General features: G+C 38.4%; 1 protein-coding gene across 1 annotated transcript in view; it reads left to right on the top strand.

Annotated features, from left to right (window-relative positions):
• The first annotated feature begins 10 nt into the window (after window positions 1-10).
• ZEB1 (zinc finger E-box binding homeobox 1) overlaps window positions 11-14577 on the top strand; it is a 320602-nt gene continuing 306035 nt past the window's right edge. Inside the window, exon 1 of the mRNA XM_007942468.2 lies at window positions 11-68. Coding sequence (XP_007940659.1) covers window positions 11-68 — 58 coding nt within the window. The remainder of the gene's footprint in view (window positions 69-14577) is intronic.

The raw sequence follows: 14577 nt of genomic DNA, 5'->3' as shown, positions 1-14577 counted from the left end.
CGAGAGGATCATGGCGGATGGCCCCAGGTGTAAGCGCAGAAAGCAGGCGAACCCGCGGCGCAATAACGGTGAGTGGCGGAGGGGACCGGGGAGCGGCGGAGTCAGGGGAGCCGGGCAGCCGGGGCGCCCCCGGGGGTGAGGGGGGCGAGCAGGGCTAGGGGCGGCCGGGGCAGGGACGGGCAAAGTGGAGTGGGAAAGTAGAAAGTAGTGCTCTCTGCCCCCCTCCGCTACCGCCGCTGCCCGAGCCGCGCCGCGGCTGCTCGCTCTCCCTGAACCGTTATGTCTCTTACCTGGTCTCTCTCCGCCTAGCGGCTCCTGCCGCCCCTGCCTCCTCCCTGGACCGTTAGCGGTCGCCGCCGCCGCATCCCCAGCGGCAGGGAGGGCGGCCAGGAGGCGGCGGGGCACTTTTCTGGTCCCGGGTGGAGCGGCTGTTGCTTCTTTTCTCACTTTTTCCCCACTCTTTTCTCCTCTCAGCGCCTCCCCTCTTCCCCCTCTTTTCTAGCCCCCCTCAGCGTTATTCTCCCTCAGCGCAGAGGCCCCCGGGAGCCGAGTAACAAACTTGTTCCCCGCGCTGACCCCGTGGAAAGTGGCTTCCGCGGCCCGCGGCTCCAGTTAGTGGCCGTCGCTCGGGCCCCGCGGCTGGGACCGACCGGCGGGGGCGCCCAGCGGACTGCGGGGCGCGGTGCGGGGCGTGGGACGGGGCGGCCGCCGGCGCTCGCGCAAGGTCCCCGCAGCCCGCGGGCGCGTGTGTGTGTGTGTCCGTGTGCGCGTGTGTGCGCGGGCGCCAGGCTGTGCGCGCCGCAGCGGACCGGACTCGGCCGGCGGCGGTAAAGTTGTGACCCTGGAGCTGCGCGCTCGCAGAATACGGATTAGAGGCGCGAGAGACGCGGGTCCCTAAGCTCCCCTCCTCCCCCCGCGTTCCCCTGTCATCCTGTCCTGTGGCACCCCTGCGCTGGAGCGGCCCGGCTTGAAGGCTCCGCGTTGAGCCCCGCGAGTAAGAAGCTGGGTTTCTCAAGACCTGTGATGTCCACATTTTGTGGGGAGGTGATAGGGGCGGGAGGGGGAGATGGGGCAGGAACGGTCACCTACTTGCTGCTTCCTGGGAAACCTCTGGATGGCGGCTAGCTCGGCACCGGGATGTGTTTGTGGAGTTGTTACCAGGTGTTAGAGACAGGAAAGCAAGCACCACAGATTCCCCCCTCCCCACTAAAGACTTATCTCCGCGCTGGCCTGGGGTTTTGTGCGTACGCCTCTCTTTTTTCTCTTTCGGTTTTTTGGGGAAGTTGTTACCTGGGCCCGACGCACGGAGCGCTGAAGCCGGATAATAGAGCTTGGATGGCGCTCTTGTCTTGGGTGGAAAGGAAGAGTGGGGGGAGGGGGCAGACGGACCGACAGACCTACGTTTCTGCTGCTCTCGCTACAGCAGCAGCGCTTATTGATTTGTGCTGATTTGTAGGGAAAACACCTCTCTGCCTGGCGTGAGAGTTTAAAAATAATAGTAATAATAAGAGAGCGAACCCTGAACATGTGGTTGTTGAACAGTCGCCTTTTCCACTTTGGAGAGACGTTGTTAAGTTGATTGTATTTCTGCTTATCTCGGTGGTGATTCTGCCTTTTCTCTCCCTCTTCTTCAACAGCGAAGTGTCTGCTGATTTTTATTGTCTGGTTAGTTCATCTGGCAAGAGGGACACGACTTTTCAGCTCGCGGGCGGCGGAGAGCGTCTCGGGCGAGGTGCCCTGGCTCCTGTCTCCGCCTCGGTACCTGTTTGTATAATAATGGGCGGTAACAGCCCGCGGGCCTCTGCCCTGCCTGCCGGCTGCGACCGAGTCTATATAAGGAATTACACTTACAGTTCGGACCTAGGGGCTTATTCTGGTTCCAGCGTTATTATTGAAGGGAATTTAAGCATGGGGAAATAAATGCTCATATAATGGAATCGCTGTATCGCTCAGAAAATAAGGAAATACGTGTTTAAGTAAAAACTCTCTCGCTCTCCCACCCCCACCCCTTGCGCCTGCTCTTTTTCTCCCTCCCCTCTGGGATGCAAAACGCGAGGTTTTGTAACCTTTCCTGGCAATTTTAGATTTTGTGTGGGATTTCCTGTCTAGAAGCAGATACGAAGATTTTAAGCTGTTCCAAGATGTTTCCTTCTGATCGTAAACCTATTTTTAATACATTTGAGCCGACATTTAAATCACTGGTTTAATGAATTTGTTATTCAAATAAACATTTACGTTTTAAAAACGTCTATTAGTTATGATTTAAAGGTATACTTGGTATCTTCATTGTGGAGCGATGACTTGTTACAGCAAGGAGCCGTGCATAGGCTATTGCAATTTTAATTTCCTGTTTTAACGTCAAATGGTGTGTGTTCTCTATTGAGCTGTTGCTGCTGTTGCTGATGTGGCTTTATGAAAGGTAAGTTGGTTTGGAAAGGGCTGTTCGCTTGTTACCTTATTTAAAATGTTGATAGCCAGAGAAAGGGGCTTTTCTTGTTGCTGACGACATGTGTGTGACATGTGAGTCTGAACCACCCAGCGTCTGTGCAGCTGCTGTAAACATGTTTACCTGAACAGGAAAGTGGATTTTTCTCCTAAAGATCCTGTGATACGAATTTTACACTCACAAGGCATATCAACAGATGACTTAAGGGAAAAAAAAGCTATCCTGAAAGGTACTTGAAATCAACAGAAAAAAGAGACTCTTGATCGCTGCAGCAAATGGCAACTTGTGCAGGTAGAAAAAAGATGGTGTTTAGTTTTCTCCTGCATGTATGTCAGCCCCCTCCTGTCTGCTGCTTTCATTCTCAAGGGAGGGATTTATTTACCACGCTTGCTGTCAGTGTTTTTCCTTTGTGTTTAATATTAGAAAAACAGATTTGTGAGCTGTTTAGCACAAAATGCCTTGTCTGCAGTATGCATTACTCTCAGAAAACAAAAGGTGTTTAGGATAGTACTGTACTATTACAGGTATCTTCCATTTTCATCATTTTTGGCTGTATCCTTGTATTTCTTTTTGTTCTCAAATGCATTCATCCATTGCTGATGATTATAGCAATGCTATTTGATTTAGGCTTATATATTGCAAATTAAAAATGAAGTTATATACCATTGTGCTGTGAAATCTTAGGATAGGTAACTGGTTAATATTTCTTAGCAACGCAATGATTTTGAGTTGTAGGTGTTTATTTGAGAGAATTGTCTGGAAAATGTTAACCCTTAAATCTTTTTAATGATGGCATAAGTGATGTATGTAGTGATAGATAATTCATAGAAATACTTCATGTTATTATAGTAAATAATATTTTTGTTCATTTTGAAATAAAATATGCAGCTATTATGCTAAGCCTCCAGTAAAACATTTTAATTTCTTTTCTGGAATATATCTGCAAGGTAGAGCATTAATGGAAGTATTAAATAATTTAACTTGACGGGAGTAAACCAGTAGAGCAAGGTTTGGCCAAAGCACCAAACCTTATGTGGTAACTTTATGGTAATGATGTTTGTTATCTATAAAGGACTGACTTTAGAATTGCTTAAATTGATTTTTATCGTATATAATTTGACATTTTGTTGTATTTTAAAGATTTCTCTTTTCTCATTTCTACTTTTACTTTCTGTGGTTTTCTTATTTATTTGCAAAATGTGCTCTAGTTACTAATGATTACATACAGATTAATTCACTTTAGATGGAATACCAGGTACATATCTTTCTGTGGTTAGCACCATTCTCCCTGCTGTCTTTGGAAACCACCAGTAGAGGATGCTAACAAAAATGATTATTGGTACAGTAATAGCACAAGTCCAATTCCTGTGCTGATTGGGACCTTCAGTATAATTCTGAGTTTTATTGTTATTTAAAACTAGCTCTGGGTAAATTAAGCATGAATTTTCTAGACTGGTAAGACTGGAAAGAAGTAGAAATGTTTTATCTTGAACAACTATATAAACTTAAGCTTTTTAAATCTTGAAATTAAAGTAGCTATTTAGTCTTGCTAATACTTTAGATTAGTTTTATTATTGCATTTTAAAAAAAGTTTTGGTTTTTTTTTTTTTTTATGTTATTAGATTGTTGTTGTTGTTAAGTGCCTTCGAGTCAGCCCCGACTCATAGCGACCCCTCCTTGGATTTCCGAGGCAGTATCACTACAGAAGTAGGTTGCCCAACCTTCGATTAGAGAAGAAAATTTAATGATGGCCCATATTTATTTTGCCTATTTATTATACTCTTTAATTTTCTCCTTTTTAATTTATAGTCCTCAATTCACTGCTGTCGAGTTGGTCCCGACTCATAGTGATCCCTCCTTGGGTTTCTGAGACAGTGTCTCTATGGAAGTAGATTGCCCAACCTTCCTTCCCAGGAGTGGCTGGTGGGTTTGAACTGCAGCCTTCTGGTTAGCGGTCAGATGCCTTAGGCACTACATCACCAGAGTTCCCCTAATTCATAGTAGGAGCACTGAAACATATTTTTGATGTTAAAAAATGTAAATGTTTAAATGTGGTAAGGAAAATTATTGATAATGCTATGTAATTATTTTTCCATAACTTCTGTGGACGTAAACCATAGATGGATTTCCAGACAACTATTAAATGAGTGTTAACTCGTTGTTACTCAGATGTACTTGATATTTCAATTTTATATTTTATTTTCCCTTCAAGTTCCTTTCCTATTGATGGCCCTTCTCTATTCTACCTCATTAGTTAAGAGTCAGATAATGTATAAATTTTAAATTTACCAGTTGTAAATTAAAGCTTGTAAATTTGTTTTGAGGTTTTAAAGGCAATGGAACAATCTCTTTAGTTTGTTTATTCCTTTATGGCTGTATTCAAAGAATTTTTATTTTCCAACAAACTGCAAATTGATATAACTTTTATATGTAAGTAATTACATAAGATTTAATGTGTTTAGTTATGCCATTTTGGTTTGTGTACATGTGATTGTGTTAATACAACTGTAAACTTTTGGAAGCCTTTCATTTAGGTCAAAAGTTGAAGTATTTATTCTCCTAAATAGTTTTAGTGGTGGTCATATAAATGTACCAACATCAACACCATGATGCAAATAGTCATACTACTTGTTTTGAATTAGATAGGACTTACCTGAATTAACCAGGTAAGCCTGTGCAAATTTCTCATTTTAAGGAGTCGTAGGTCTTTGAGTATATGTACGTATGTGTGTGTGTGTATCTGTCTGTCTATCTATCTGTAACTAGTTTTACATTTTCTAACAGGTATTACTGGTATTTAATGTTCTTTCTGATTCCTGAGAGCCTAGTACTAAATAGGCGTGATTCACTTTTTTATGAATCTAGGAACTTTGCCACAAAGCTGTAGCATATTGCAGTATGGAGCAAAACTTCAAAGTGTCATGTAAATTGAACAAATCAATCATTCAAGATGATCTTGATAAAAAAGCTTGTGAAATATTTGGTTAATACTTTTTTCTTCCTTTCTCTAGTCTCCAGTATTTAAAAAATCCCATTCTTCCTATGTTTGCAGTTTTAGTAACTTTGAATCGTGGTAAAAACTTGCATCAAAACAGCAATGATATTTTAAAAATTATAGCACAATTACTTCTCATAATTTTTTTTTCTTTTTGCTTTCTTTCTTCTGTATAAATCCCTTTTAAGCATGTGATTAGAGCCAGATGTAAATACAGATGCAATATCATGTGGACTTCTGTTGTTAGCTACTCTTAACTACCTGTGTTATATTGTAGTAGAGGAGAAGAAAAGTCATGTAGGTATTGGAAGAAGATAGACTTTAGTGTGCAGAAGTGCAGTGAGAGGTTAGAGGACTTAATGAAATTGTAGAAATAGTGTTTAGGATTGGAAAATACTTCTTAATCTTTGTAGCATGATCTATAATTTGTGGGAAATGTATTTATTTATTGGTAATAGAGGATTTAAGATAAATGTGTACTGTTGGAAGAAAATTCAAAAAGTTTGAATTAGGAAAATGGCCTTCATTAGAAAATAAGATGTTTTTAAAAGGTTAATTGCTGTCCATTTAAGTATTCATTGGACTAGGCATACAATAATAAAAAAAAAAAAACTTAACCAATATACATATAGTGAAAAAAGTTTTGTAATAACCACTTTTAAAATGTAATCTGTTCTATTATATAGGTATCAGTATAGGAAATAATATTTCCTTTGCATGACATAGTGTTTTGAGTATTGTATTCCTAAAGGAAGCATTTTTAGGACATCAATTTTACTAAAATAAAAAATTACAGTATAGTGTGTCTGCATTTTAATATGAAACTGGATTGCTTGAAAATATGGCAGTATAGTGTGCTATAGTACTTAGAAATGCTCTGAAAAAAGTAAAATTTGACTTAAGATTTTTTTCTTAATATTTAGCACTCACTTCATTAGTTTTGTTAAGACGTCCTTTGGAGTATATCATTTAGGTTTAGATAAGTTAGAAGATTCCAAAAGAAAGAACAGAAAAGATTAGTTCAAGTGTTTACTTATATCTGTGAAACATTATAGGAGCTCTGGTAGTGTAGTGCCTAAGACACCTGACTGCTAACCAGAGGGCTGGAGGTTCAAACCCACCAGCCAGTCCTTGGAAGGAAGATGGGGCAATCTACTTCGGTAGTGATACTGCCTAGGAAACCCCAGGAGGGGTCACTATGAGTCAGGTCTGACTCGATGGCACATAACAACAACATGAAACATTATTAGATTTTTATTTATTAATTTCTTCTAACAGCTGGCTGTTATTTAACACATGTTCTCTCTATATATAGAGATTGTGTTTATCTGCCCGTATATACAATTCTTCTCGTGATCAACCTCTATGTATTGAGACTTGATTGACAGACTTTGAGGTATAAACTACTGCTGCTAGTACAAGACATAGAATGGCAACATGGGAAAAACATTCATCTTTTTTTGTAACAACTACCTCTATACTGACATTATTAGTAACTGATGTTTTGTCACCTCTCAACTCTTTTCCCAACCTGCTCATATTTAAAATTAAGTGTGAATGGAAGATAAATTTGCAAATGATGTTATTTCTCATGTTTATTGTTATATTCTAAGAATATTGGAAATCCTCTGTGTTCTATTTAAAAACACTAATTTTAAATTTTTAGATCTTCTAGATATTCTCCTTTAAGTTTTCAATAAAATGTGACACCATTATTATTCCTGATCATGAACCTACAATATATTATGATTTTCTTTATTCTTAAACCTTTTATAATAGTTTAAGTCACAATTCTAACAGAGAATGCTTGTTTTTTGATCAAGCAGACACTGCTGAGAGTGTGGCTAGTTGATTATCATATATTTTTGTACACGGAAAAACTTTTAAGATCATCTTGTCCAAATTTATTTTTTTAAATGACACAAGTGAGCTGAAATTTAGAGGCTTCAAGTAGAATTTTCACAAGAAACTTGGACATGTGTTTTACAGACAGATATGATGACATGTGGAATAGTACATAGTAAAACCCATTGAGGAGTAGGTTTTTTCTTACTATATTTATTTTTCATAGTCAGTATTTTCTTAACCATTATTTCTTTTACTTTTCATAATCAACCTTTTATTGTGATTTGGGTGAAAGTTTACAGAGCCAATTGGTTTTCCATCCAACAATTCATACACATTTTGTTTTATGACATTTATTGCAGTCTCCACAATGTAACAGCACTTTTCCTACTTCCTCCCTGTGTTTCCACTTCCATTTGTTCTTTCCTATCCCTTCTTGCTTTCTGTGCTTTATCCATAGGCAAATGGTGTCCTTTTGAACTCATATGGTTGATTTTCTAAGGAGTGAGTACCTTCCTGGTGTTATTTTTCACCTTATGGGCCTGGGTCTTGTTTGGCTGAAAGTTGAGCCACAGTGGGGAGTTAAGTTCCAGGCTTGAAGGATGACTAAGGGTCATAGTGTTAGGGATTCCACCAGTCTTTATCAGACCAATAAGCCCGTTTTTTTTTTTTTTTTTTTTTTTTTTGAGTTTTGTTCCATATTTTTCTTGCACTCTATCCAGGACCTTCTGTTGTGATCCCTTTCAGAGTGGTTAGGAGTGGTAGGTGGGCACCATTTGTTCTTGTCTCAGGGTCATGGAGGTTGTGGTTGGACTAATTGTTTTCTTGCATCTTTGATTTTCTTCACACATCCTTGCTTCAGATGGGGAGAGACCAGTAGTTGCACCTTAGATGGCTGCTCACAAGCTTTTAAGACCACAGAGTAGAATGTAGAACATTGGCTTTGTGAACTATGTTGTCCAATTGACCATAGTTCCCCAAGACTATGGTCCTGAGCTTCTTAGGCCTAGCTCATCATTCCCTCAAGGTGTTGGTCATAGCTAAGAAGTTGACAGGAGCTCTGGCAGTTTAGTGCCTAAGGTATTGACTGCTAACCAGAAGGCTGGCAGTTCAAACCCACCAGTCACTCCTCTGAAGGAAGGTTGGGCAATCTACTTCTGTAGTGATAGAGCCTCGGAAACCCAAGGAGGGTTCACTGTGAGTCAGATTTGACTCGATGGCAGTCAGCTTGGTTCTTGTTTTAAGAAGTTTACATAACATTGCCCCCTATGTGCTCTACTATATGTATATGGATATATTTGTAGCTTGTATATAAATACATATGTAGAAATATCCTCTGTTAAACCTATATATATGTTTGTGGGTATAGTCCCACTTGACTTTCCACACCTGTTCAGGTTGTGTGTCTGTTTATGTCTCCACTCATAGGTTATTGTTATTATTGTTATTGCAGGATTTTGTATGTAATTAGTACTCACCTTTATTGCCTTTAACTCTTGTGCTTTTCCCGTGTCTTCCTTTGCCCTGATCATTTTGTGCTCCCCTTTATTGTATATTGCCTCCCCCTTCACCCAAGTTAGTATTTGTATACCCTCTAGTTAGTGACTTACCCACCCTTCCCCTCTTGCCCTGGTAACCTTCAGATAATGTGTCTTTCTGTGTAAACCTTTCCTTGACTTTTTATAGTAGTGGTCTCATACAGTATTTATCCTTTTTGTGATTGACTGATTTCACTAAGCATAATACCTTTCCAGGTTTATCCCTGTTTTGAGTTGTTTACAGTTTCATCATTATTCTTTAATGCTGCATAGTATTCCATTGTGTGTATATACCATAGTTTGTTTTTCCATTTGTGTGTTGTTGAGCACTTAGGTTGTTTCCATCTTTTTGCTGTTGTGAATAGTGCTGCAGTGAACATGGTGTGCATTTATTTATTCATATCATGGCTCTTATTTCTATACAATATACACTTTGTAGTGAGATTGCTGAATCATATGGTAATTCTATTTCCAGCTTTTTAAGGAAGTACCATACTGATTTTCCACAGTAGTTATACCATTTTACATTCCCTCCAACAGTGTTCCAGTCTCTCCATATTCTCGCTAGAATTTGTTATTTTCTGTTTTTTTGAATTTTGCTATTGATGCTGGGGTAAAACATGGTATTTTAAAACCACATCTATTTAGGGATATAATATGAAGAACATACTTTGTGGATACATTAATAGTTATGTCTGGTTGAAAAAATGTGAAATCAGAACATTCTGAAAATATCATTATATAATATTTTATAAATATCAATATGTACTCAAAAAGTACTTATAAATATATTAACAGTAGATTGAATGGTGTTTATAGTCTCTCTGCCTGCATATGGGCTCAAGTTAACCTTGCTGTGCCTTAGATACTGAATAAGGTTATGGACATCACTATCTCATTAAAGTTTTCTCCTTTGTACCATAAAACTAAGTTGCTGTTCACTGCTACTGCTACATCACTTTTCTAAACCTTTTAATACTCTTGAGTGCTTTTTCTGAGGGGGTTGGGAGAAATGGGAGGAGAGAGAAAATAATTTCATATGAATAAATGGTAATAACAAAATAAAATAATTTTGCAGCTGGAGGCATTTGGGAGAATCATTCAAAATATTATTTGCAGGTAAGGAAACAGATTCAAAGAAGTAATATGACTTTCCCAAGTTTGTATTACTAGTTTGCTTGGACTGTTATTACTTGCCCTGAAGTAGTCTCTGACTGGTGGTGGTAACATAAGGAAACATTGCCTGGTCCTGTATCATGCCTTTGCAGTTTCCTAATTCAAGTGTTCCTTTTATTTAATCATTTTGAACATATTTATCTAACAAAAAAGAACTGGATGTTGTGAGTTAACTTTTCAAATTTCTCAATTAAAACCAAAATTTAGAGTGCTCAATCATCTCAGAAAAGGTACTTTCTAATCCATATCCATAAATGTGTCAAATTTACTAGTTAATGTGACCATATCACTTAAAACATTTCAGATGTAGAATAAGCTTAGTATTACTTAGTTAGGGGCATACTAGCATTATCAGTCTATACCTGGCCTATACCTTTTTGGATTATTATTTTCCTTCATTCTCAATCTCAACTCCCATTTGCAGTAATCCCTTTTAACCCTCACTTGTACCCAATCTGATGTGTTTTATGTATGTTCTGAGATATACATGTGTAGCAAACTCACTGCCATTGAGTTGATTCTGACTCATAGTGACTCCATTGGTTTCCAAGGCTGTAAACCTTTACGGAAGCAGACTGCCTCATCTTTCTTCTGTGGTATGGCCGGTGAGTTCAATCCACTGACCTTTTGGTTAGCAGCTGAATGCCTTAACCACTAAACCACCAGAGCTCTTTATATCCATGTAAAATGGTGCAGTGGTTAAGGCATTTGGTGGCTAACCAAAAGGTTGGTGGTTCAAACTCATCAGTTGTTCCAGGGGAGAAAGTTAAGGTGGTCTTCTTCTGAAAAGATTTACAGCCTTGGAAACTCTATGGGGCAGTTCTACTCTGTCCTGAAGGGTCACTATGAGTTGGAATTGAGTTGATGGCATTGGGTTTTAGGGTTAAAACTATGTAGATCATTGCATGTTTTGCATTTAGGTAACTGCTGTTCTGCTATATATTTTACTAACTTCACTTACCATTGTTTGAGATCTATTCATGTTGTTGAATGCACATTTACTTCATTGCATCTATGTACTATATTTCATGGTTTGTATCTAACACAAATTACATATACATTTCTGTAATGATGAATACTCAGTTTGCTGCCAATACTTAGACAGAAATAGTTCTGTAATAAGCACCTACCTTCATGGTGCAGATGGTGCTTGGCTGCTAACTGAAAGGTTGGTGGCTTGAGTTCACACAGAGATGCTTCAGAGGTCCCTGGGAAGAAAGGACTTGCAATCTACTTTAGAAGAACCAGCCATTAAAAATCCTAGAAAGCAGAGTTCTTCTACCTTGCCACATGTAGGGTTGGTTGATATGAGTTGAAACAAACTTTATGGCCACTGGTAACTGCTACGTGCCCATAATGGTGGTGGAAGACTTTTTCTGGGGTCATATATCCAGAAATGGTATTGCTAAGTTATAGATGAAACAAAACCCAACCAAACTCCCTGATGTCGAGTCGATTTGACTTATAGCAACCCCTTCTTGGGTTTCCAAGATGGTGTCTTTACGAAAGTAGATTGGCCAGTCTTTCTTCCAAGGAGTAACTGTGGGTTTGAACTGCCAGGCTGCTGATTAGCAGTCAGATGCCTTAGGCACTATGTCATCACTAACTACTGCAAGATTATTTCTAAAATGGCAACACCAATTTTTGCCCTCACCAACACAATGTATACAAATTCCTGTTTTCTCATATTTTGCCAACCTTTGGTGTTGTGCAACACCTAAGATTTTGCTAATTTGACAGTTGTTGATTTTGCTAATTTGACAGTAGAATCTCATGGTTGTTTCATGTTTCTCTGGTTACCAGTGAAGTTGATCATTTCTTCCTATCCTGGCTGGTCATTTGAGTTTCCTATTCCTTATTTAGCCTATTCATACTCTCTACCAAATTTTTGGTTGAGTTTCTATTTTTCTTGTTGCTTTTCTGGGATTCCTTGTATATTTGAAATAGTAATCCTTTGGTGGCTTTAGACATCACAGATATTTTCTTTAATGTGTCAGTTTTCTGTTTACTTTGCCTATGGTGTAAGAAGTCTTCATTTTAATGTATTCAAATATGTAAAATTGTTTAGTTTGTAGGTAGTAAGAAATCCTTTCCAATCCATAAATTCAAAAATATTTTCCTATATTTCCTATTCATTTTATAATTTTACCTTTCATATTTAGATCATTCATGTATCTGGAAGGAACCCTAGTGGCAGAAATGGGTAAACACTCGGCTGCTACCTGAAAGGTTGGCAGTTTGAACCTACTTAGCGGCTCTGCAGGAGAAAGACCAGGTGATCTTCTGTAATGATTAGAGCCAAGAAATCTCTAAGGTTTCTACTTTGTCACACGAGGTTGCGTTGAATCTAAAAATGACTGGGCACCTACATAACAACAACAACAATGCATCTGGAGTTCACCTTTTGAATGTAGCACTTTCTTTCTTAAGAGGAAAAAACATAGTTGTTATGAGACTAGTTGATCTAGTAATTTACTAGTTGTGTCACCTTGGCCAAATCTAATCTTGTGCAGTATTAGCTCTAATCTAATGTAGCTATCATCTAACAGGATGTTATTATAAAATTCATTATTTCTGTAGCTTTGACATTAAACGTTGCTCAGTTCTGGCCTTCAAAAAGGCTGTTTGTTAAACCATTAATAGACTAGTAATATACACTAAAGCTTCACTTTAATGCTGTTGTGATATGGCTTTGAGTTTGAGGAAGGTTATCTTGGACTCCTTTTATGGAGCATTTATTGAAAAAACCTTCGCCATAGCACTTTTATGAACACGATTGACATGGACTTCAAGGTTAATCAATCCTCTAGTGTAACTCTATTGCATAATGCAAAGAACCCAAGGTATTTTATATTTTATAAAAATGAACTATTTTATATTTGAATGGCCTAAGTAATGTGGATTCTGCAGTTTTTCATAGATCATGTGGCTTGGAATAGAATTCAGAAGATGATTATTTTACTTTGTTCCTGTGGTTAGATCAGGGCAGTGGTAAGACAGAAGTTAAAACCATTCCCTGTTGTGTGTGTGCTCCCTGTTGTGTGTGTGCGTCTGTGTGTTTTAATAAACTTTACTGAGGTATAATTTATAGACAATAAAATGTATCATTACATACAGACATTTTGATGAATTTTGATATATTTATACACACCTGTATAACCACCATAACAATTAGATATAAAACATTTCTCTTACCCCAAAAAGTTCTCTTGTACCTCATCCTAGTCATTCCTCCCTCCCCTGGCCCCAAGTAACTAATGATCTGCTTTTGGTCACTAGAGATTAGATTTATCTTTTGTAGAGTTTCATGTAAATGGAACCATATGGTGTGTACTTTTGTCTCTGCCTTCTTTTGCTCAGCATAATAGTTTTAAGAGTCATCCACATATCATGGGTTCATTCCTTTTTATTGCTTAATATTATTTATTGCATGAATATACCACAATTTGTTTATTTATTCACCAGTTGGTATTTATGTTGTTTCCAGTTCTTGGCTATAATGAAAACTGCTATAAACATTTTTGTGTGTGAGTATATGTTTGTGGTTCTCTGGAAGAGAAATGCTGAGTCATTTTTTTAGGTATATGTTTACCTTTGTAAGAAACTACCAAACTTTTTTTCCAAAGTGCTTATAACAGTTTATATTTCCACCAGCAATGTTTGAGAATTGTAGTGGCTCTACATTCATGCAAACATTTGATGTTGTCCATCTTTTTTGTTTTAGGTATTTAAGTACATACATGATAGTTTCATTTTGGTCTTAATTTGAATTTCCCTGATGACTAATGATGTGGAGCATCTTTTGATGGCCATTATCTTCTTTTATGATATATCTGTTTAAATTATTTGTCTATTTTTAATTGGGTTGCTTGTCTTTTTTTAAATTTTTTTTTCTTTAGTAATGTTTATTCAATTTTAATTATAGAATAATACGTGATATAGTTGTAAATTGCTTACATATAATATTTCTTAGATTATATGAACACTAACAAAATTGTTTTGTAAAATCTTTCTACATTGAATTACAACATTATTAGTTACAACATTATTGATAACTCAATGAAAGGCCCCCTTTTTTTTGTCAAAACATTTTTTTTTTTTTTTAATTTTGATTTGGGTGAAAATTCACAGAGAAAATTCACTTTTCATACAGCAGTTCACATACACTTTGTCTCATGACATTGACTACAGTTTACCCCAATGCAATAGCTCCCCTCCCTCTTCCTTCCCATTGTTACCTCTCCCCTGTGTCGTGTCCATCCCTCCATGCACTCCTGTCCCCTGAGCTGTCTCCCTATGCATAAACAGCCCTTCTTTCTCCCATGATTGTTCTCTTCAAGGAGTGTATCTACCTCAGGTAAATGCTCAGCTCATTTGCCTGTGTTTTGTTTGGCTGGAAGCTACAAGTGTGGGTTCATTTCTAGACCTGAAGGACAGCTAGGGGCCATAGTCTCAGTGGTTCCACCAGGCGCTATCAGACCAGCAAAACTGCCCTCCCCTTTTTCTCCCCCAAATGATTTTGAGTTTTGTTCCACATTGTTCTCCCTCTCTATCCAGGATCTCCTCCATAGATCCCC

Source organism: Orycteropus afer, unplaced genomic scaffold, assembly GCF_000298275.1.
Source record: "Orycteropus afer afer isolate SDZICR_OR568_19922 unplaced genomic scaffold, OryAfe1.0 scaffold00090, whole genome shotgun sequence".
Taxonomy (NCBI): domain Eukaryota; kingdom Metazoa; phylum Chordata; class Mammalia; order Tubulidentata; family Orycteropodidae; genus Orycteropus; species Orycteropus afer.
The sequence above is the reverse complement of the archived record's forward strand: the minus strand, read 5'-3'. Positions and strand labels throughout refer to the sequence as shown.